Here is a 25,507-nt window from a genome sequence, read left to right on the forward strand (position 1 = left end):
TCTGAAGTATGCAGGCTAGACACCCACTCTTCTCTTCTCCTTTTATCGGTCCATCCTCCTCTTCATTTACTCCACACTTTCTCTTCCTTTCATCCCTCTCTTCTCATCTCTCTCTTTTCATTCTCCTCTTTCTGTTTTATCTCATATCCTCATCCTTCCTTCTCTCTCTACGTTTGTGTCTCTCAAACTCTTTCTTCATATAAATCATTCATCCCTCTCTTTCCTTCATTCTCTCTTTATTCTGCATCTCCTCCTCCTCCTCCTCCTCTCTTCCTCTCTCCTTCCTCCTCCCCATCTCTCTCTCTTTCCCTCCTCCCCATCTCTCTCTCCCTCCTCCCCATCTCTCTCTCTCCCTCCTCCCCATCTCTCTCTCTTTCCCTGCTCCCAATCTCTCTCTCTTTCCCTCCTCCCCATCTCTCTTTCGCTCCCTCCTGCCCATCTCTCTCTCCCTCCTCCTCCCCATGTCTCTCCCTCCTCCTCCCCATCTCTCCTCATCCTCTGCCTCCTCCTCCCTCTTCTCCCTCCTCCCCCCTCTTCTCCCTCCTCTCCCTCCTCTCCATCTCTCTCCCTCCTCCCCATCTCTCTCCCTCCTCCCCCTCCTCTCTCTCCCTAATCTCCCTCCTCTCTCCACCGGATATTCTAAAGCTGGCCCGTATTTCTCCAGCTTCAGGCGTATTCATCAGTGTTTATACTCTTCATAAAACATAGCCGCCAATAAAGCAAGAAGGAACAGGAGGCGGGGCCAACCTTTAAGCCCCCTCTTTGCTCTCACCTCCATTACAGAGATTAAGCCTCAGCCACAGATAAATTCACTTTACTGTCTACCCGGGCATTGATTCTGGAAACTGTGTATCTTATGGTCCAATTTTACAAGTCTATTAACACTGAAATCTGCCAGTCAGAAACGAGCCCCATAGGAGCTATAGGAGGGCCAGGAAATGAGACCTCAGAGGGAAAGAGGAAACACTTATAAAGCCAGAGTAGTAGGGTGCAGTAAGATCAGAGTGGAAAGAGTGCATCACAGATCACACTCCCTCCTCACGTTTCAGTCGGAGGAACTTTGCCCATAGACACTGAAGGCCAGTTTTGCGTATGAAAAAAATTAAAGCAAACAATCTCAATTGAGCTCTTAACGCATAGGGCGTAGGGTTGCAACATTCTGGTAACTTTCCCAAATTTCCTATAGGTTTTCCAGAAATCCTGGTTAGAGGATTCCTGATTTCCTGCTTCCAGGAATCAGAATTTTGCAAACCTAACGGGGCATTGTTTTGTGGTGGAAGCCCAGTTACAGACTAATTGACAAAACACAGGACAGATTTGTTCTGATAACGTCATGTGAATGGTGTGTGTAGTGTACTTACAATGATGAGGAAGATGAAGTAGATGAAGTTGTAGAAGGAGTGAGCATCCATTACATAGTACATGATCTCTACCCAGCCCTCCAGAGTGATCACCTGGAGACAGATACACAACCAGGTGAGGGTTTGTGTGTGTGTGTGTGTGTGTGAGTGAGTGAGTGAGTGTGTGTATCCCCACCCCACCCCACCACACACCCTCATCCCCTCCCCACACCCCCTTCCCACACCCTCATCCCCTCCCCACACCCCCTCCCCACACCCTCATTCTCTCCCCAGCCCCCTCCCCCTCCCCACACCCTCATCCCCTCCCCACACCCCCATCCCATCCCCTCCCCACACCCTCATCCCCTCCCCACACCCCCCTCCCCACACCCTCATCCCCTCCCCTCCCCCACACCCTTATCCCCCCACTCCCATCCTCTCCCCCACCCCACACCCTCATCCCCTCCCCCCACCCTCATCCATCCCCTCCCCCCACCCTCATCCATCCCCTCCCCACACTCCCATCCCCTCCCCACACCATCATCCCCTCCCCACACCTCCATCCACACCTACCTGGAAGATAACAATCCAGGCGTATACGATGTTATCGAAGTTGATCGCCCCCTTGTGTGGATTACTATGTCCAGTATGGCATCTAGTATAGTACTGGTTCCAGTTGATACAGAGACCCACTCCACTGGCTGAACCGTTGACTAGTGGTTCAGGGCTGAGCCCCAGGGACTGGCGGTGGTAGGCATCCTCCCTGTCCAGACAGCAGGTCCTTCCCCCCTCCCTCCGGGCCGGGACGTCACCACATGACATGATCCCGTTATCCTGGGCCAGAGAGCAGATGAAAGGGCGCTCGTCATCCTCCTCCGGCTGGTAGTACGGGGCGGGCAGGGTCAGACCTGACGAACTGGAGGGGGAGAGAGAGAAAGAGTGTGTCATAAACATGCATGTGTGATCACACACACACGTAAGCACACAAAGATGTATGCACACACACATGCATGGCTGCACACACACACACACACACACATTAACACACCACATGCACGCACACACCCACTTACCCAATTCTGAACTGCTCATGTATTTTCACTATTATGACAGGATAGTAGCGGAAACAGGAAGACAGAGTAGGGGGAGCAGAAGTGCTTAGGGCTCATTTATCCACTTGACCAGACTCCAGTCTGACACTAACCCAACTCTTGGAGTATCATATCCTCACCACCAGAGTTTTTAAACATGCCTTTAACGCACTTCTGCAATCTTAGCTGAAGTGCCCGTGCAGGTGATTTTTATTTTTCTTAATTAATCTAATCTAATGACACACAAATACCAAATCAGACTTTAAATGATTGTCATCAGTTGAAGTGGAACTAGTAATTTCCAAAAAATCATTGCTGGGCAATTCTACTGAGATTAGATACTGTAGACTAGACAAACATGACTGGAATGTTTTAGCATACCAATGCATGAATATATGTGTGTCCTGTTTCCTCTATATGAGAGCAGACTGACAATTCATCTGTCTGTTTTAGAGAAATTCCTCTCCTCTCCTCTCCTCTCCTCTCCTCTCCTCTCCTCTCCTCTCCTCTCCTCTCCTCTCCTCTCCTCTCCTCTCCTCTCCTCTCCTCTCCTCTCCTCTCCTCTCCTCTCCTCTCCTCTCCTCTCCTCTCCTCTCCTCTCCTCTCCTCTCCGTTTGCTCTCTCTCTCTGACCAGGAAAGGAACACACCTATAGGTCACATGTAATACTGATTGAAAAAGGGTTCTAAGATGTACACACGCATGTGCGCGCGCGCGCACACACACACACACACACACACACACCCACCCACCCATAGGCCACCCATAGTTCATACATATACACAATACCCCTCAGGAGCAAAGCATTAGGGCTCTAGTCATGGTTCATTGTATTCACTGAAGGGTAAACGGCTCATATCCCTTGGGTGTCATTCCATCACCAGTCTGTCTGTGTTCTGTCTCCTCCTCAATACCAAGCTGTATTCTGCTGACATCTAGTATTTGTCCTTGACCACAGAGAGAGACCACAGACATACTGAGAACCACAACAGGATCAATAACCACCAAGATTGTCAACTGATCAGACCGACTGCACTGCTTCCTGTTCAGTTGAAGCTAAAGGGAAGCTAAGGTGACTTATATCGACCTGTGTAATAGTATGCATACACACATGGACAGGCGGATGGACAGACACACACATAGACCATGCACGCAGACACACAGTGGAGGCTGTGGGGTAGTGGAGGCTGAATGAGAAGTGAAGCCGCCAGGAGCCTAGCTACAGCTACAGCCCAGAACAGCATGCATCAGCACGGCTCAGCACAGAGCGGCAAGCCACTGAGAAAACACCTGCCAGCCAGAGAGGGATAGAGGGAGAGATGGAGAGGTGTGCAGTCTGTCAGTGTAGCTAGGTTGAAGAAGAAAAAGCAGGGGAGAGAGGGATGAAAATAAATGGGGGAAAGGGAGGGAAGAGAGAATAATAAGGAAAGGTAATGTAAGAAGGGAGATGATAGGGAGGGAGAGTGATAAAGGAGAGGAAGAGAAAGAGGGAGAGAAAGAAGGAGAGGGGTGGAGAGAGAGGGCAACAATAGTAGAGGAAGAGGAGAGAGATGTAGATGAAGCAAGAGAGGTGTACTGTCCTCCGCTGTAACATTCAGCTACTCCAGCTAACCACCTCCCAGTGCAACCTCTCATCTCACCATTAGCATACTCACTGGCTAATACACAAGGGTCCTTCAATTAAGAATCCAACAACTCTGGCTAACCCTTAGCATTAGTTAATACTATCCTTGAGCTGAGCTTTCTGCTACACAAGCTAAAGCTCCCATCTGAAAGCTGCCATGGACACTTAACTGCTTAAAGAGATAGAACGGGATCTTAAGCACTTACAAATTCGAAACATATCATACAAATTGCATTTTTTAAATATATATATATATACAGGTAAAAGTCAGTAAATTAGAATATTTTGAAAAACTTGATTTATTTCAGTAATTGCATTCAAAAGGTGTAACTTGTACATTATATTTATTCATTGCACACAGACTGATGCATTCAAATGTTTATTTCATTTAATTTTGATGATTTGAAGTGGCAACAAATGAAAATCCAAAATTCCGTGTGTCACAAAATTAGAATATTACTTAAGGCTAATACAAAAAAGGGATTTTTTAGAAATGTTGGCCAACTGAAAAGTATGAAAATGAAAAATATGAGCATGTACAATACTCAATACTTGGTTGGAGCTCCTTTTGCCTCAATTACTGCATTAATGCGGCGTGGCATGGAGTCGATGAGTTTCTGGCACTGCTCAGGTGTTATGAGAGCCCAGGTTGCTCTGATAGTGGCCTTCAACTCTTCTGCGTTGTTGGGTCTGGCATTCTGCATCTTCCTTTTCACAATACCCCACAGATTTTCTATGGGGCTAAGGTCAGGGGAGTTGGCTGGCCAATTTAGAACAGAAATACCATGGTCCGTAAACCAGGCACGGGTAGATTTTGCGCTGTGTGCAGGCGCCAAGTCCTGTTGGAACCTGAAATCTCCATCTCCATAGAGCAGGTCAGCAGCAGGAAGCATGAAGTGCTCTAAAACTTGCTGGTAGACGGCTGCGTTGACCCTGGATCTCAGGAAACAGAGTGGACCGACACCAGCAGATGACATGGCACCCCAAACCATCACTGATGGTGGAAACTTTACACTAGACTTCAGGCAACGTGGATCCTGTGCCTCTCCTGTCTTCCTCCAGACTCTGGGACCTCGATTTCCAAAGGAAATGCAAAATTTGCTTTCGTCAGAAAACATGACTTTAGACCACTCAGCAGCAGTCCAGCTCTTTTTTTTTCTTAGCCCAGGTGAGACGCTTTTCGCGCTGTTTCTTGGTCAACAGTGGCTTGACACGAGGTATGCGGCAGTTGAAACCCATGTCTTTCAAGCGTCTCTTGGTGGTGGATCTTGAAGCCCTGACTCCAGCAGCTGTCCACTCCTTGTGAATCTCCCCCACATTTTTGAATGGGTTTTTTTTCACAATCTTGACTAGGGCGCGGTGATCCCTATCGCTTGTACACTTTTTCTGACCACAGTTTTTCCTTCCCTTTGCCTCTCTATTAATGTGTTTGGACACAGAACTCTGAGAACAGCCAGCCTCTTCTGCAATAACCTTTTGTGTCTTTCCCTCCTTGTGCAATGTGTCGATGGTCGCCTTTTGGACAGCTGTCAAATCTGAAGTCTTCCCCATGTTTGTGTAGGCTTCAGAACTGGACTGAGAGACCATTTAAAGCCCTTTGCAGGTGTTTTGAGTTAATCAGCTGATTAGTTTGTGGCACCAGGTGTCTTCAAAATGTAACCCTTACACAATATTCTAATTTTGTGACACACGGAATTTTGGATTTTCATTTGTTGCCACTTCAAATCATCAAAATTAAATGAAATAAACATTTGAATGCATCAGTCTGTGTGCAATGAATAAATATAATGTACAAGTTACACCTTTTGAATGCAATTACTGAAATAAATCAAGTTTTTCAAAATATTCTAATTTACTGACTTTTACCTGTATATATATATACACTGTATATATACAATATATATATATATATATATATATATATATATATATATATATATAAACTCAGCAAAAAAAGAAACGTCCTCTCACTGTCAACTGCGTTTATTTTCAGCAAACTTAACATGTGTAAATATTTGTATGAACATAACAAGATTCAACAACTGAGACATAAACTGAACAAGTTCCACAGACATGTGACTAACAGACAGATATTGAATAATGTGTCCCTGAAAAAAGGGGGGGTCAAAATCAAAAGTAACAGTCAGTATCTGGTGTGGCCACCAGCTGCATTAAGTACTGCAGTGCATCTCCTCCTCATGGACTACACCAGATTTGCCAGTTAATGTTGTGAGATGTTACCCCACTCTTCCACCAAGGCACCTGCAAGTTCCCGGACATTTCTGGGGGGAATGACCCTAGCCTTCACCCTCCGATCCAACAGGTCCCAGATGTGCTCAATGGGATTAGGATCCAGGCTCTTCGCTGGCCATGGCAGAACACTGACATTCCTGTCTTGCAGGAAATCACGCACAGAACGAGCAGTATGGCTGGTGGCAATGTCATGCTGGAGGGTCATGTCAGGATGAGCCTGCAGGAAGGGTACCACATGAGGGAGGAGGCTGTCTTCCCTGTAACGCACAGCGTTGAGATTGCCTGCAATGACAACAAGCTCAGTCCGATGATGCTGTGACACACCGCCCCAGACCATGACGGACCCTCCACCTACAAATCGATCCTGCTCCAGAGTACAGGCCTCGGTGTAACGCTCATTCCTTCGACGATAAACGCGATTCCGACCATCACCCCTGGTTAGACAAAACCGCGACTCGTCAGTGAAGAGCACTTTTTGCCAATCCTGTCTGGTCCAGCGACGGTGGGTTTGTGCCCATAGGCGACGTTGTTGCCGGTGATGTCTGGTGAGGACCTGCCTTACAACAGGCCTACAAGCCCTCAGTCCAGCCTCTCTCAGCCTATTGCTGTTCCTGATGTAACTTGGGCAGTTGTTGTTGCCATCCTGTACCTGTCCCGCAGGTGTGATGTTCGGATGTACCGATCCTGTGCAGGTGTTGTTACACGTGGTCTGCCACTGCGAGGACGATCAGCTGTCCGTCCTGTCTCCCTATAGCGCTGTCTTATGCGTCTCACAATAAAGACATTGCAATTTATTGCCCTGGCCACATCTGCAGTCCTCATGCCTCCTTGCAGCATGCCTAAGGCACGTTCACGCAGATGAGCAGGGACCCTGGGCATCTTTCTTTTGGTGTTTTTCAGAGTCAGTAGAAAGGCATCTTTAGTGTCCTAGGTTTTCATAATTGCCTACCGTCTGTAAGATGTTAGTGTCTTAACGACCGTTCCACAGGTGCACGTTCATTCATTGTTTATGGTTCATTAAACAAGCATGGGAAACAGTGTTTAAACCCTTTACAATGAAGATCTGTGAAGTTATTTTGATTTTTACGAATTATCTTTGAAAGACAGGGTCCTGAAAAAGGGACGTGACATATCATACGAAATGTATGACGTTGTACACAATTGTTTTGGCTCGTGAGTCCTACTTTCAGAACTACTGGCTGAAAACTATAAAAACCTCTGGAACGCATCTTTAAACTATTGTAGCAAAGTTACATCAAAGTTATGTCCCTTGGGACAAAGTTATCACCATACTTCAGTGTAGACTTGCAATAGCTACTCCCCCCAAGAAAGTGCTAAAAGTGTCCACCATTTATACACAAACTGTTTAACGTTAGTAAGACATGGCTATTGGGTTTCAGCATTATCTTACAACTTTCTAAAATGTGACTTCCAACTAGGAGTGTTTACAGTTTAAGTGAGGGACAAAGTCAGCCACATAGGACATGGGTCCTCTTTCTCTCTGGCATAAGACCAATGATTAATACAAGCTGAGGTCAGCATAGATAGAACACACAGACTCTGGAAGGAGACACTGTCAGGAACACAGATACTGTCATGAGCCCTCTCACTCCACCGGGTTACCACCTTAATTTGTTTCCACTATCTTGCACTCTGCTCACCTCCCTCTCTCTACTCAGCCTAACTAGCTCCACCTGTCCCTGCTCTGCTCGGCTCTAATTACTCTGCCAGCTGCGCTGCATTACCCACTAACCTCTCCCAGTATTTAAGGCCCTGTCTTTCAGCTCTCCGGTGTCAGATCGTCTGCAAAGCTCACACCCGGGAACCTGTTTGCTCGCGCTTCTGGCTCACCCTGGTTTTGTGACCCCGGACCTGCCTGTTTTTGGATACTCTTCTGCCTCAGGAGATCCAGACCTGCTTCTGCCATTACGACTCCTGACTACTCTTCAATCCCGGTAACTCTGACCAGCCTTCTGCCTTGCTACTACGTATTTTGGATTTCCCTTGAACTGTACTGCTGCCTGGTTTCATTCCGCCCTGTTGTGTCTGTGTCTCCCCCCAGGACTTCTGGACCACCCACCACCGGCTTCATAGGACGCATCGCTGCCACGGGGGCACAGACCCAGCGCATTGGACGGGATCCCTGTTACCCCTGGAGCCTTCATTCACTCCCTACTTCCCTTTTCCCTTAAGTTTAATAAACTTTCTGGTGTGACGCAATTGTGGTCCTCTGGTCGTCTGTCTGAATCGTGACAGTACGATCTGACCATTATGGACTCAGCGCACACTTTCCCCGACATGGAAACCGATGAGCATGAGCAGCAGTTCCAGCAGCAGCAACAACAACTTCGCCATGATCATTCAACTCCTCACCAACCTTACCCCAGCCAGTCTGCCCACCAGCCCAGCCCCCGAGTTACCTGCCCCGGTCATTGCAGCCGCTGCTCCGGAACCCAAGATTGGAAACCCCGAGCGGTTCAACGGCGATTCAACCCAGGTCCGGCCATTCCTGACTAGCTGCCGACTTCAGTTCTCCTTGCAGCCAAGGACCTTCGCCACGGAGGGGCTAAAGTTGGGTATGCCATCACTCACCTGACGGGCCGAGCTCGACTCTGGGGAACAGCAGAGTTCGAACGTCAAACCCCCGCATGTGCAACCTTCGACCTGTTTGCTGAGGAGATGCTGAAGGTGTTTGACCTGGATTCACCCACCGCAGAGGCGTCTCGTGAACTGTTCAGTATTCGACAAGGCAGACGTACAGTCGCAGACCATTCCATCGACTTCCGAACCCTGGCTAGACGAAGTTCTTGGAACACACCATCGTTGGTGGACGCGTTCTTCCATAGTTTGGCTGACTATATCAAGGACGAGTTGGTCTCCCATGAACTGCCTTCCACTCTTGATGAAGCCATCGCACTGACTGTCAGGATCGACAGAAGGATACAGACCCGTCGTCGTGAGAGGGGGGCGCCAAGGTCCACCTACTACCGGCATTCGGGAGATCCGACTGGGCTCCTGTCATCTACTGCCACTCACCCAGGTCAGCTTGATCAGTCTGAGCCTATGGAGATTGGGCGAGCCTCCCTCACTCCTGCAGAGCGCCAGCGCCGCTTCACCTCAAACCTCTGCCTCTATTGTGGAGGTGATGGACATCGTGTGGTAACCTGCCCTTTAAAGGGCCGAAGCTCACCGGGCGTAGGGGGAGTCCGGTTGAGTTCAATGACCATCCAGTCCTCCGACCGCAAACCCCTGCTGCAAGTTCACCTCCGCCTCTCTGACTCAACTCACACCCTGGCTGCTCTGGTGGATTCTGGCGCCGAAGCCAACATAATGGACATCAAGCTGGCACGCCAACTGGGACTGGAGAACCTCCGTTTGACACCTCCTATTCCTGCCCGGGCACTGGACGGACACTTACTCGGATCGGTCACTCATGTCACGGCCCCGGTCTCGATGGGTCTGTCCGGAAACCATCAAGAAACTATCCAGTTTCACCTGCTCCCCTCTCCAGGCCAACCCCTCATCCTGGGTTACCCATGGCTCCGCCCGGCACAACCCTCAGCTCGACTGGGTGACCGGGGTGATCAGGGAGTGGGGAGAGGACTGCCACCGAACCTGCCTGCTTGCTGCCGCACTACCCCCTCGGCCAGTACCTACTAACTCCGCTCCTGACCTCTCCAATGTCCCAGAATGCTACCATGGTCTCAGAGAGGTGTTTAACAAAGCAAGAGCCACATCTCTGCCCCCTCACCGACCGTACGACTGTGCCATCGACCTCCTCCCTGGAACAGCTCCTCCAAGGGGTCGTCTTTATTCGTTGTCTGCTCCTGAAAGAAAGTCCATGGAGGACTACATCAATGGCTCTCTGTCCGCAGGATTAATCCGTTCATCTTCATCTCCTGCTGGTGCTGGCTTCTTCTTTGTGGGGAAGAAGGACGGATCTCTTCGCCCCTGCATCGACTACAGGGGACTCAACGACATCACAGTGAAGAACCGTTACCCTCTGCCTCTGCTCACCTCTGCTTTTGAGTTGCTCCAGGGAGCCACTGTTTTTACCAAGTTGGATCTCAGAAACGCTTACCACCTAGTGCGGATCCGGGAGGGAGATGAATGGAAAACCGCATTCAATACACCAACAGGCCACTACGAGTATCTGGTTATGCCTTTTGGCCTCACCAATGCTCCTGCTGTGTTCCAGGCTCTAGTGAATGATGTACTGCGGGACATGTTAAACAAGTTTGTCTTCGTTTACCTGGATGACATCTTAATTTACTCCAGAAACCTGTCTGAACACACCCGCCATGTCCAGCAAGTCCTTCATCGTCTTCTGGAGAATTCCCTCTACGCCAAGGCAGAGAAATGTGAGTTTCACGTCAAGACAGTGGCCTTCCTGGGGTACATAGTGGCAGAAGGAAGTATCCAAATGGATCCTGCCAAAGTATCAGCAGTCACTTCATGGCCAGTTCCGGAGAACAGAAAGAAGCTGCAACAGTTTCTGGGGTTTGCTAACTTCTATAGGAAGTTTATCCGGAACTACAGTACCGTTGCTGCCCCTCTCACTGCTCTAACCAGCACCAAGCAACCCTTCACCTGGACCCCAGCAGCCGACAAAGCCTTCAGTACCCTCAAGGTGAGGTTCACCTCCGCTCCCATCCTCCAGATGCCTGATGTGGACCGGCAATTCATTGTGGAGGTGGACGCCTCGGATGTGGGAGTTGGTGCTGTGATTTCTCAGTGGGCTGCGGAGGATAGGAAGCTCCATCCCTGTGCCTTTTTCTCACGTCGGTTGTCCCCCTCTGAGTGCAATTACGACATAGGGAACCGTGAGCTGCTGGCTGTGAAGCTTGCCTTGGAGGAGTGGCGTCACTGGCTGGAGGGGTCCACCATTCCATTTCTCGTTTGGACCGATCATAAGAACTTGGAGTACATCCGCACGGCCAAACGGTTGAACTCCAGGCAGTCCCGCTGGGCCCTGTTCTTCACCAGGTTTAATTTCACTCTGTCATACCGGCCTGGATCACGCAACACCAAGCCAGACGCCCTCTCCCGTCAATTCCAGAAGGATGACACCCCTCCAAGGACCCTGTGTCGATTCTGCCAAGTCCCTGCATCGTTGCAGCTCTGACCTGGGCTGTTGAGGAACAGGTGCTGGAGGCTCTCCGTAACCAGCCAGGTCCCAGCACTTGCCCAGCTGACCGCCTTTTTGTCCCCGAAGACCTGAGGTCCCAGGTCATTCAGTGGGGACATGACTCCCGCCTAGCTTGTCACCCTGGCTCCACCCGCACTTACAACCTGCTCGCCCAGAGGTTCTGGTGGCCCTCTCTGAGGAAGGATGTACGGGAATTCGTCCAAGCCTGCCCCATCTGCAACCAACACAAGTCGTCCTGCCAGCCCCCAGCCGGATTGCTGCAGCCCCTGCCTGTGCCCAGACGTCCCTGGTCTCACATCGCCCTTGACTTTGTCACGGGGCTGCCCCCTTCAAGTGGCATGACCGTCATTCTCACCATCGTTGACCGTTTCAGCAAGATGGCACACTTCATTCCCCTCCCCAAGCTCCCAACCGCCAAGGAGACCGCCCAGGTGGTCCTGGAACACGTCTTCCGGATCCACGGACTGCCAAGGGATGTTGTTTCTGACCGTGGTCCACAATTCTCCTCCGCTTTTTGGAAGGAGTTCTGTCACCTGCTGGGAGCCACAGTCAGTCTGACTTCCGGATTCCATCCCCAATCCAATGGGCAGTCAGAGCGGGCTAATCAGGAGCTCGAGAAGGCACTGCGATGCATGACTTCACGCAACCCCCACTCCTGGTCGCAGCAATTGACATGGGTGGAGTACGCACACAATTCTCTGACCTGCTCTGCCATCGGTATGTCCCCTTTCCAATGTGTTTATGGATACCAGCCTCCTCTATTTGCCAGCCAGGAGGAGGAGGTTACTTGCCCATCTGCACTTGCTTTTGCCCGTCGATGTCGCCGCACCTGGTCACAAGCCCGAGCCACACTCCTCAGGTCCGTTGCCAGCTACACTACCGGGGCCAACCGTCGGAGAATTCCTGCTCCCACCTACCATGTTGGTCAAAGGGTGTGGTTGTCATCGAAGAACCTGCCACTCAGGGTGGAGTCGCAGAAGCTGGCACCTCGGTTCATTGGCCCATTCCCTATCATAAGAGTGATTAGCCCAACTGCTGTCCGGCTCCAACTGCCTAATTCCCTGAGGGTGCACCCCACTTTCCATGTGTCTAAGATTAAGCCCATCCATGAGAGTCCGCTGGTCCCTGCTGCGCCTGGTCCTCCTCCTCCACGGCTCGTCGATGGTGGTCTGGTTTACACCGTCCGCCGCCTGCTTCGGTCCAGACGGAGGGGTAGGGGTCTCCAGTACCTCATTGACTGGGAGGGCTATGGACCTGAGGAAAGGACCTGGGTGCCAGCTAGTCGGATTGTGGATAGGACTCTCATCACCGCTTTCCACCAACGGCATCCTGATCAACCTGCAATCCGTAGGGGCCGCCCCAGAGGGGTCCCTAACCGTCCGGCCCGCTCGGCTTCCTGTCCTGTGCCTGATCCTGTCTCGGGACCTGTCCCATCTCCCGACCACGGCCCTCCGGCCTCCTCCGAGGATGAGGACGTTCACTCGGACCGTTCGGAGGAGTTCTAGCCCTCCTCCGGCTCCCCTCCTCCCGCCCGGCGTGGTGTTGCTCTTGGGACTTCTGGGGCCGCCCTTGGGGGGTTCTGTCATGAGCCCTCTCACTCCACCGGGTTACCACCTTAATTTGTTTCCACTATCTTGCACTCTGCTCACCTCCCTCTCTCTACTCAGCCTAACTAGCTCCACCTGTCCCTGCTCTGCTCGGCTCTAATTACTCTGCCAGCTGCGCTGCATTACCCACTAACCTCTCCCAGTATTTAAGGCCCTGTCTTTCAGCTCTCCGGTGTCAGATCGTCTGCAAAGCTCACACCCGGAACCTGTTTGCTCGCGCTTCTGGCTCACCCTGGTTTTGTGACCCCGGACCTGCCTGTTTTTTGGATACTCTTCTGCCTCAGGAGATCCAGACCTGCTTCTGCCATTACGACTCCTGACTACTCTTCAATCCCGGTAACTCTGACCAGCCTTCTGCCTTGCTACTACGTATTTTGGATTTCCCTTGAACTGTACTGCTGCCTGGTTTCATTCCGCCCTGTTGTGTCTGTGTCTCCCCCCAGGACTTCTGGACCACCCACCACCGGCTTCATAGGACGCATCGCTGCCACCGGGGGGCACAGACCCAGCGCATTGGACGGGATCCCTGTTACCCCTGGAGCCTTCATTCACTCCCTACTTCCCTTTTCCCTTAAGTTTAATAAACTTTCTGGTGTGACGCAATTGTGGTCCTCTGGTCGTCTGTCTGAATCGTGACAGATACCCCTCTGAATCAGATTATAACTCACCAGGAGAGCAGACACATATGTGCACACGCGCACACACACACACACACACACACAAACACACACGTGTATGCACACGCACAAGTATTAACACACACACACGTACAGACCCACTCACTCACTCACATACAGTGCCATTCTGTCATTGGCAAGGTTAGCGTGGGCATTCACGTTACATCTCGGTCATGAATATGGAGAGGCGACCGAGGAATTTAATCACGTACAGCTACTGACTGGGAGGAGATAGTCTTGTCGAGGATAAATCACACCACAATCAAATTAACACACGCATGCACACACACACACACACACACACACACAGTCACTCACAGGGTGAAGTTTTCCTCGAGGTAGCAACGGTTCCTCAGTAGTCCCGCCCACAGCTGCACTCCGATGATGCCGAAGATGAAGAAGACGAAGAAACAAAGCAGGAGGACGTTTCCCAACATGGGCAGAGTGTCCAGGAGGAGATTCACCAGGATACGCATACCTAAAACACACACACATGCATTATAATAAACAAACACACACTTATTTAAAATGAGAATATTGTCGAGTATACAGTGGGGAGAACAAGTATTTGATACACTGCCGATTTTGCAGGTTTTCCTACTTACAAAGCATGTAGAGGTCTGTAATTTTTATCATAGGTACACTTCAACTGTGAGAGACGGAATCTAAAACAAAAATCCAGAAAATCACATTGTATGATTTTTAAGTAATTAATTTGCATTTTATTGCATGACATAAGTATTTGATCACCTACCAACCAGTAAGAATTCCAGCTCTCACAGACCTGTTAGTTTTTCTTTAAGAAGCCCTCCTGTTCTCCACTCATTACCTGTATTAACTGCCCCTGTTTGAACTCATTACCTGTATAAAATACACCTGTCCACACACTCAATCAAACAAACTCCAACCTCTCCACAATGGCCAAGACCAGAGAGCTGTGTAAGGACATCAGGGATACAATTGTAGACCTGCACAAGGCTGGGATGGGCTACAGGACAATAGGCAAGCAGCTTGGTGAGAAGGCAACAACTGTTGGCGCAATTATTAGAAAATTGAAGAAGTTCAAGATGACGGTCAATCACCCTCGGTCTGGGGCTCCATGCAAGATCTCACCTCGTGGGGCATCAATGATCATGAGGAAGGTGAGGGATCAGCCCAGAACTACACGGCAGGACCTGGTCAATGACCTGAAGAGAACTGGGACCACAGTCTCAAAGAAAACCATTAGTAACACACTACGCCGTCATGGATAAAAATCCTGCAGCGCACGCAAGGTCCCCCTGCTCAAGCCAGCGCATGTCCAGGCCCGTCTGAAGTTTGCCAATGACCATCTGGATGATCCAGAGGAGGAATGGGAGAAGGTCATGTGGTCTGATGAGACAAAAATAGAGCTTTTGGTCTAAACTCCACTCGCCGTGTTTGGAGGAAGAAGAAGGATGAGTACAACCCCAAGAACACCATCCCAACCGTGAAGCATGGAGGTGGAAACATCATTCTTTGGGGGATGCTTTTCTGCAAAGGGGACAGGACGACTGCACCGTATTGAGGGGGAGGATGGATGGGGCCATGTATCGCGAGATCTTGGCCAACAACCTCCTTCCTCAGTAAGAGCATTGAAGATGGGTCGTGGCTGGGTCTTCCAGCATGACAACGACCCGAAACACACAGCCAGGGCAACTAAGGAGTGGCTCCGTAAGAAGCATCTCAAGGTCCTGGAGTGGCCTAGCCAGTCTCCAGACCTGAACCCAATAGAACATCTTTGGAGGGAGCTGAAAGTCCGTATTGCCCAGCGACAGCCCCGAAACCTGAAGGATCTGGAGAAGGTCTGTATGGAGGAGTGGGCCAAAATCCCTGCTGCAGTGTGTGCAAACCTGGTCAAGACCTAGAGGAAACGTATGATCTCTGTAATTGCAAACAAAGGTTTCTGTACCAAATATTAAGTTCTGCTTTTCTGATGTATCAAATACTTATGTCATGAAATAAAATGCAAATTAATTACTTAAAATCATACAATGTGATTTTCTGGATTTAGATTCTGTCTCTCACAGTTGAAGTGTACCTATGATACAAAGTACAGACCTCTACATGCTTTGTAAGTAGGAAAACCTGCAAAATCGGCAGTGTATCAAATACTTGTTCTCCCCACTGTATATAATGGCGCCGGAGGAGATGGCTGCCATTTTACGGGCTCCTAACCAATTGTGCTACTGTGTGTGTTTTTCCGCGTTATTTGTAACTTATTTTGTACGTAATGTTTCTGCCACCGTCTCTTATGACCGAAAAGAGCTTCTGGATATCAGAACAGCGATTGCTCACCTCGTATTGGACGAAGATTTTTTCTTTAACGAGTCGGACATGAAGGATTTACTTCAGACACCAGACAAGGCACAAATCCCTGTCATTCACATGAAGAAAAGACGGAAATATAGGGGACGTAGGTCGGGGTGCCTTGTAAGAATCCGACAGCGAATGGGTAACCCGCCTCTACCATCTGTCCTAGTAGTCAATGTGCAATCATTGGATAATAAACTGGATGAGCTCCGATCAAGACTATCCTACCAACGGGACAATAAAAACTGTAATATCTTATGTTTCACCGAGTTGTGGCTGAATGACGACATGGATAACATACAGCTGGCTGGGTGTTCCGTGCATCGGCAAGATAGAACAGCTGCCTCCGGTAAGACAAGTGGTAGCGGTCTGTGTCTATTCGTCAAAAACAGTTGGTGCACGAAATCTAATATTAAGGAAGTCTCAAGGTTTTGCTCGCCTGAGGTTGAGTGTCTCACGATAAGCTGTAGACCACACTATTTACCAAGAGGGTTTTCATCTATATTTCTCGTAGCTGTCTATTTACCACCACAAACCGATGCTGGCACTAAGACCGCACTCAACGAGTTGTATAATGCCATAAGCAAACAAGAAAATGCTCATCCAGAGGCGGCGCTCCTAGTGGCCGGGGACTTTAATGAAGGGAAACTTAAATCAGTTTTACCTAATTTCTACCAGCATGTTACATGTGCAGCCAGAGGAAAAAAAACTCTAGACCACCTTTACTCCACACACAGAGACGCGTACAAAGCTCTCCCTCACCCTCCATTTGGCAAATCTGACCATAACTCTATCCTCTTGATTCCTGCTTACAAGCAAAAACTAAAGCAGGAAGTACCAGTGACTCGCTCAATAAGGAAGTGGTCAGATGACGCAGATGCTAAGCTACAGGACTGTTTTGCTAGCACAGACTGGAATATGTTCCGGGATTCTTCCGATGGCATTGAGGAGTACACCACATCAGTCACTGGCTTAATCAATAAGTGCATCGAGGACGTCGTCCCCACAGTGACCGTACGTACATACCCCAACCAGAAGCCATGGATTACAGGCAACATCCGCACTGAGCTAAAGGGTAGAGCTGTCGCTTTCAAGGAGCGGGACTCTATCCCGGACGCTTAAAAGAAATCCAACTATGCACCCGACGAACCATCAAACAGGCAAAGCATCAATACAGGACTAAGATTGAATCCTACTACACAGGCTCCAACACTCGTCGGATGTGGCAGGGCTTGCAAACTATTACGGGCTACAAAGGGAAGCACAGCCGCAAGCTGCCCAGTTGACACGAGCCTACCAGACAAGCTAAATGACTTCTATGCTCGCTTCGAGGCAAGCAACACTGAAGCACCATTATCCCAGAAACCCTAGACCCACTCCAATTTGCATACCAGCCCAACAGATCCACAGATGACGCAATCTCAATTGCACTCCACACTGCCCTTTTCCACATGGACAAAAGGAACACCTACGTGAGAACGCTATTCATTGACTACAGCTCAGCGTTCAACCTCATAGTGCCCTGAAAGCTCATCACTAAGCTAAGGACCCTGGGACTAAACACCTCCCTCTGCAAATGGATCCTGGACTTCCTGACGGGCCACCCCCAGGTGGTAAGGGTAGGTAACAACACATTGCCACGCTGATCCTCAACACGGGGGCCCCTCAGGGGTGCGTGCTCAGTCCCCTCCTGTACTCCCTGTTCACCCATGACTGCATGCCCAAGCACGACTCCAACACCATTATTACGTTTGCCGATGACACAATTGTTGTAGGCCTGATCACCTCAACGTGATCAAGACAAAGGAGATGATCGTGGACTACAGGAAAAGTAGGGCTGAACACGCCCCCATTCTCATCGACGGGGCTGTAGTGTAGCAGGTTGAGATCTTCAAGTTCCTTGGTGTCCACATCACCAACGAACTATCGTGGTCCAAACACACCAAGAAAGTTGTTTTATTTGTTTAATCTTTTCTTAACACTTATTTATCTTAAAACTGTATTGTTGATTAAGGGCTTGTAAGTAAGCATTTCACTGTAAGGTCTACACCTGTTGTATTCGGCGCATGTGACAAATAACATTTGATTTTTAGTTTTTTTGTTGAGTAGTAACAGCAGGACACACGTACTGTATCTAAAACACACAGACAGACACAAAACATATGGACACAGAACATTCAGGTCTTCCATAAGTAGCATAGACATTGTTCTGTCCATATAGGTTGATGGTGGTCATGTCCCATATCCCATATCCCCCAGTGATGGCATAATGACAGGATAGGCTACCGTTGGACCTGCCCCGTGTTGATGACATAATGAAACATGATAGTACATGAGCAGATGGGTGGATATGTCCCGTGATGATGACATAAAGACAGCTGATTGCAGTAATGAGGAAGTGGAGTGGCGACTGGCAGTGTTCTCTGTAGGACTGACACCAGGGACCTCTGAAGCACCACTCAGAGAGACTCACTGACATGTGCGTGTGTGTGTGTGAGTGTGTGAGTGCACGCGTGATTGTGTCACGCTGAGTTTCATGAGAAGAGACACCACAGGCTGTTAATACAACCCAGGTACAACAGTGAGGTCTGTGAGAGAGAAAAACAGAGAGGGAGAGGCAGATACATACCTATAGAGGAACTAATGTATGTATACCTATAGAGGAACTAATGTATGTGTACCTATAGAGGAACTAATGTATGTGTACCTATAGAGGAACTAATGTATGTGTACCTATAGAGGAACTAATGTATGTCTACCTATAGAGGAACTAACGTATGTACAGTGAGGGAAAAAAGTATTTGATCCCCTGCTGATTTTGTACGTTTACCCACTGACAAAGAAATTATCAGTCTATAATCTTAATGGTAGGTTTATTTGAACAGTGAGAGACAGAATAACAACAAAAAAATCCAGAAAAATGCATGTCAAAAATGTTATAAATTGATTTAAATTTTTATGAGGGAAATAAGTATTTGACCCCTCTGCAAAACATGACTTAGTACTTGGTGGCAAAACCCTTTTGTCCCACTCCTCTTTGCAGATCTTCTCCAAGTCATTAAGGTTTCGAGGCTGACGTTTGGCAACTCGAACCTTCAGCTCCCTCCACAGATTTTCTATGGGATTAAGGTCTGGAGACTGGCTAGGCCACTCCAGGACCTTAATGTGCTTCTTCTTGAGCCACTCCTTTGTTGCCTTGGCCGTGTGTTTTGGGTCATTGTCATGCTGGAATACCCATCCACGACCCATTTTCAATGCCCTGGCTGAGGGAAGGAGATTCTCACCCAAGGTTTGACGGTACATGGCCCCGTCCATCATCCCTTTGATGCGGTGAAGTTGTCCTGCCCCTTAGCAGAAAAACACCCACAAAGCATAATGTTTCCACCTCTATGTTTGACGGTGGGGATGGTGTTCTTGGGGTCATAGGCAGCATTCCTCCTCCTCCAAACACGCCGAGTTGAGTTGATGCCAAAGAGCTCCATTTTGGTCTCATCTGACCACAACACTTTCACCCAGTTCTCCTCTGAATCATTCAGATGTTCATTGGCAAACTTCAGACGGCCCTGTATATGTGATTTCTTGAGCAGGGGGACCTTGCGGGCGCTGCAGGATTTCAGTCCTTCACGGCATAGTGTGTTACCAATTGTTTTCTTGGTGACTATGGTCCCAGCTGCCTTGAGATCATTGACAAGATCCTCCTGTGTAGTTCTTGGGCTGATTCCTCACCATTCTCATGATCATTGCAACTCCACGAGGTGAGATCTTGCATGGAGCCCTAGGCCGAGGGAGATTGACAGTTATTTTGTGTTTCTTCCATTTGCGAATAATCGCACCAACTGTTGTCACCTTCTCACCAAGCTGCTTGGCGATGGTCTTGTAGCCCATTCCAGCCTTGTGTAGGTCTACAATCCTGTCCCTGACATCCTTGGAGAGCTCTTTGGTATTGGCCATGGTGGAGAGTTTGGAATCTGATTGATTGATTGCTTCTGTGGACAGGTGTATTTTATACAGGTAACAAACTGAGATTAGGAGCACTCCCTTTAAGAGTGTGCTCCTAATCTCAGCTCGTTACCTGTATAAAAGACACCTGCGAGCCAGAAATCTTTCTTATTGAGAGGGGGTCAAATACTTATTTCCCTCATTAAAATGCAAATCAATTTATAAAATTTTTGACATGTGTTTTTCTGGATTGTTTTATTGTTATTCTGTCTCACACTGTTCAAATAAACCTACCATTAAAATTATAGACTGATAATTTCTTTGTCAGTGGGTAAACGTACAAAATCAGCAGCGGATCAAATACTTTTTTCCCTCACTGTATACCTATAGAGGAACTAATGTATGTCTACCTATAGAGGAACCAATGTATGTCTACCTATGAGGAACTAATGTATGTCTACCTATAGAGGAACTAATGTATGTCTACCTATAGAGGAACTAATGTATGTCTACCTATAGAGGAACTAATGTATGTCTACCTATAGAGGAACCAATGTATGTCTACCTATAGAGGGACAATTATTACAATTATTAATGGAGAAACAACGAAAATGGATGTTCTGAGTCTATGTCAATGCTTAAATCACATCAGAAGACAATGTTTTAGATTTGATTTTTTTTTTCCTGCTGTTAGGCCAACTGCTGCAGCACGCCACGGCAGGACAGGAGTGCCCTTCTCAAATCCAACAGTAATCTGCGCTGCTTGGTCATGTTGTCAACAAGGCAGCATGGTGCATCGTCCAGAAACATACATCTCTTTTCAAACTAGTTTTCATTGGGAAGGCAGATAAAGTGTTTTTATCAAAAGCATTCACTTTTGCATGTGAAAACACAGAATCGTACTCATTACTCCACATCCTCAATTATACCACTTTTGTTTAGAGCCAACTTCACTGTGGGCTTTGAACGGGGCACCTGACTCATGCCCAGGAGGCAGCCCGGTTCCAAATCGAATGTAATCAACTTTCACCTGGTGCAAAACACGCCTACCCAGGTGCCCAAGCCAGATTAATCAAATCCCCTCAATATCATTGGTTACTGGCTACGTACAGGGTGATACTGGCTACATACAGGGTGTTACTGTCTATATACAGGGTGATTCTGGCTATATACAGGGTGTTAATGGCTACATTCAGGGTGATACTGGCTACAAACAGGGTGATACTGGATACATACAGCATGTTACTGGCTACATACAGGTTGATACTGGCTACATACAGGGTGATACTGGTTATATACAGGGTGGTACTGGCTATATACAGGGTGGTACTGGCTATATACAGGGTGATACTGGCTACATACAGGGTGTTACTGGCTACATACAGGGTGATACTGGCTACATACAGGGTGATACTGGCTACATACAGGGTGATACTGGCTACATACAGGGTGATACTGGCTACATACAGGGTGTTACTGGCTACATACAGGGTGATACTGGCTACATACAGGGTGATACTGGCTACATACAGGGTGATACTGGCTATATACAGGGTGGTACTGGCTATATACAGGGTGTTACTGGCTACATACAGGGTGATACTGGCTACATACAGGGTGTTACTGGCTACATACAGGGTGATACTGGCTACATACAGGGTGATACTGGCTACATACAGGGTGATACTGGCTACATACAGGGTGATACTGGCTACATACAGGGTGTTACTGGCTACATACAGGGTGATACTGGCTACATACAGGGTGATACTGGCTACATACAGGGTGATACTGGCTATATACAGGGTGGTACTGGCTATATACAGGGTGTTACTGGCTACATACAGGGTGATACTGGCTACATACAGGGTGATAGATAAACGAGCAGTATGTGTTTGCTCTACTACTGGCTCTGGGAGGATCTAAATGTGTTGGTTCCCTAGAGGTGCTTCATTAACACAGAATCACATTAAACTTAATTGGGTGGAGAGATGCAGGGATGGAGGGATGGATAGATGGATGTAAAGAGAATGAGGCAGGGCCTGAGGGTAGCACGGAAATGGAGAAAAGGAAGGAGGGGGAGTCAAATGGAGATATGGAGAGAGAGACCACACACTATTATTCACCATCTTCTAGGAAGGGTACAAATTGGGTCTCTCTGGGGTCAATCTAAGCCCATGTCGTCTGTGTATATTAGTTTGGCCAAAATGACCCCACGTCAAGCAATTGCTTTATCTCTATTGTATCTGACCCCTATCTGGCCTAGTGCAGGGAGGTGTGGACATACTCATCAGTTATCCATTCCCCTGGGTGCAACCATATGTTTATACTACACAGTGAGCGCTCACACACACACACACACACACACATATATACACACACACACACGCAAGCATGAACATACAGGCGCGCGCGCGCACACACACACACACACACACACAAACATAAAATGAACACACAGATACAGTATGTGTGTGTATATGTGTGTGTGTGTGTGTGTCCCAGCATGTGTATTAGTGTGCTTGCTTACACTTGCCTAAATCAGTTCCCCAAACATGACATCACTATCAGTATCACCCCTCTCTACTCCCTATAACTTCCTATCAACTGGCGGAGCGAGGCAATGACATGGAGTAATTCAATTACCATTCATATTTGATGAGTTACCCCGGTGGCAACACCCACTGAAACAGTGATAAGGGAGCAGAGTCTTCGGCGCTCCCAAATCACAATTATGTTTGGGAATGTGCCTTCAGAATGGGAATTACCGTCAGCACTCAAGGAAAACTGTTTTCTCAGGTAATTAGTGCTAGGATGAATCTGTGTGTAATGGGCCAGACGAGAGAGTAATGTCTTCACTAATTCCCATCACAGAGAGAGGTGAGTTGGAAGTGTTTGTGTGTGTGTGGGTGGGTGCGCGCACGTGTGTGTGTGGTGTGTGCATTTTATGTGTCTATAAATACCGGTTTCTCTACCCGCCAATAATTCTCATTAGAGACAGACTGTGCCATAGAACACATGCACTCACTAAATGTACCTGCAGACTGATGACTCCAGCACACCTCTCTGTGTCTCTCTGTTTCCATACCATTAGCCCATTAGTGTTAGCAATGATCTGTGTTTCTTTACCATTAGCTTAGCCCATTAGGCTATTAGCTCTGATAGAAAGGAAACAAGTAAAGGATACAAGGAGAAGGATAAGGATGACAGCTGTTTGGAACATGTCCTGTTTCACTGTGTGTCAGTACACTGTCTCACTAGCTTACAGTATGCATATCAGTGTTAGCCACTATTAGCCAGTTAGCTCTAGTAAAGAGGAGATAAGGAAATGCTACATGCGTCTCACTGATACCACTCTCTGTGTGTTATTCACTGTTAGCCACTGTTAGCATTAGCGGCTAAATGCTAGCACTTTCAGTGACTGGAAGTGAATGGAGAGATTAGCTGACCCTAGCCTGATCGGGCTAATTGGTGCTTACAATGATTAGAAGCTGTCTGAGGTAAGGGGAAGTATAAAATCAATAGGTGTTACAAATATTGTCTGTGAACAGAGCTGTAGATGAGATGGATGTGGTTGGGGTCAGAGAGAGAACAGTGAACTACATTAGAGGAGGATATGTAAATCTGTAAGAAATGTGACTCTGTTGAAGTAGAGGGCATCTGATAAGAGATGGGCAGCTCAGATCAAACACCACTGTCCTGTGGTTATGCAGTTAGAACAATCAGTGCGCAGAGTATAGGATCACAGCACAGTCTAAGGACATATACAATTAGGAACACCTTCCTAATATTGAGTTGCACCCCCCACTTTTGCCATCAGAACAGCCTCAATTCGTTGGGGCATGGACTCTACAAGGTGTCGAAAGCGTTCCACAGGGATGCTGGCCCATGTTGACTCCAATGCTTCCCAAGTTGTGTCAAGTTGGCTGGATGTCCTTTGGGTGGTGGAACATTCTTGATACACACGGGAAACTGTTGAGTGTAAAAAGCCTGGCACCTACTACCATACCCCATTCTAAGGCACTTCAATCTTTTGTCTTGCCCATTCACCCTCTGAATGGCACACACACAATCCATGTCTCAATTGTCTCAAAGCTTAAATATCCTTCTTTATCCTGTCTCCTCCCCTTCAGCTACACTGATTGAAGTGGATTTAAAAAGTGACATCAATAAGGGATCATAGCTTTCACCTGGATTCACCTGGTCAGTCTATGTCATGGAAAGAGCAGGTGTTCCTAATATTTTGTACACTCAGTGTAGACATGTCAAATGCAAACGGACGGACGGACAGACAGACAGACACACGGACACACGGACACACAGACACACAGACACACAGACAGATGGACAGATGGACAGACGGACAAACAGAGACAGACAGACAGAGACAGACAGACAGAGACAGAGACGGAGACAGAAAGAGACAGACAGAGAGAGAGAGAGAGAGAGAGAGAGAGAGAGAGAGGCAGAGAGAGAGAGAGAGAGAGAGAGAGGCAGAGAGAGACAGAGACAGAGACAGAGACAGAGACAGAGACAGAGACAGAGACAGACAAAGAACTCACTGGGTACTCTGTTGATGGCTTTGAGGGGTCTGAGGACCCTGACTGTCCTGATGGCTGAGAGGTTGATGTTCTGCAGGTCCAACGAGTACTCCACCATCCTACACAGTGAGAAACACACATAGGAGTCAATTAACTGTGTGTGTGTGTGTATGTGTGTGTGTGAGAGAGAGAGCGCACTTACTGCACACATAAATCAGTGACATATTCTCAGTTCCCATTTGTTCTACAGAATCTCATTTTAAATCCATCCATATACAGAAAGGCCCAAGAGGGCTCTTTCCCTCAGGCAAGATCTCTGAGTGCCTCTCCAATCCGTCTACAGGTTACATCCCAGTTTCAGGATCTAAGCCTGCCACAACACTGCACCAAAGCAACTATGGGGTTAACTCATGGGTTAACTCATGAACTGCTTGGTTAACTCATGATTCAAAATAGCAGATATGAGTGCATATACTGTTTTCCCATTGATAATGTGCTCACATCAGAGCAAGTGTTTATTATCATTCAGACAGTAAGGTATTGTCTCAGAGTATATTTGAAGCAGAGGCAAGGAAGAGTAGAGTAGAGGGGAGAGAGTTATGAATTATAATATCATTTTAATTCAATTGTACAACTATGGGAGCATCATTGCAGTACCCAAAGTATCAAAAGACTAAAAGGAGAGAAAGAGTGTTAGAAAGAGAGAGAGGGAGAGAGGGAGAGAGAGAGAGAGAGAGAGAGAGAGAGAGAGAGAGAGAGAGAGAGAGAGAGAGAGAGAGAGAGAGAGAGAGAGAGAGAGAGAGAGAAAACAAACCCAATTTCGATAAACTCCCTTATCTACTGGGTGAAAAACCACAGTGTGCCATCACAGCTGCAAGATTTGTGACCTGTTGCCACAAGAAAAGGGCAACCAGTGAAGAACAAACACCATTGTAAATACAACCCATATTTATGTT

The 25,507-nt window shown here is 48.0% G+C and overlaps 1 protein-coding gene across 1 annotated transcript in view; it reads right to left on the bottom strand.

Annotated features, from left to right (window-relative positions):
• Window positions 1–25,507, bottom strand: part of LOC121551825 (voltage-dependent T-type calcium channel subunit alpha-1I-like) — a gene marked incomplete at its 5' end in the record, with an annotated part of 142,348 nt that overhangs the window by 71,792 nt on the left and 45,049 nt on the right. The window contains 4 exons of the mRNA XM_045215917.1: window positions 1,362–1,454; window positions 1,914–2,256; window positions 14,059–14,218; window positions 24,573–24,670. Of these exons, the coding sequence (XP_045071852.1) occupies window positions 1,362–1,454; window positions 1,914–2,256; window positions 14,059–14,218; window positions 24,573–24,670 (694 nt within the window). The remainder of the gene's footprint in view (window positions 1–1,361; window positions 1,455–1,913; window positions 2,257–14,058; window positions 14,219–24,572; window positions 24,671–25,507) is intronic.

The sequence above is a fragment of the Coregonus clupeaformis genome, unplaced genomic scaffold (assembly GCF_020615455.1).
Source record: "Coregonus clupeaformis isolate EN_2021a unplaced genomic scaffold, ASM2061545v1 scaf0554, whole genome shotgun sequence".
In the NCBI taxonomy this organism is placed as follows: domain Eukaryota; kingdom Metazoa; phylum Chordata; class Actinopteri; order Salmoniformes; family Salmonidae; genus Coregonus; species Coregonus clupeaformis.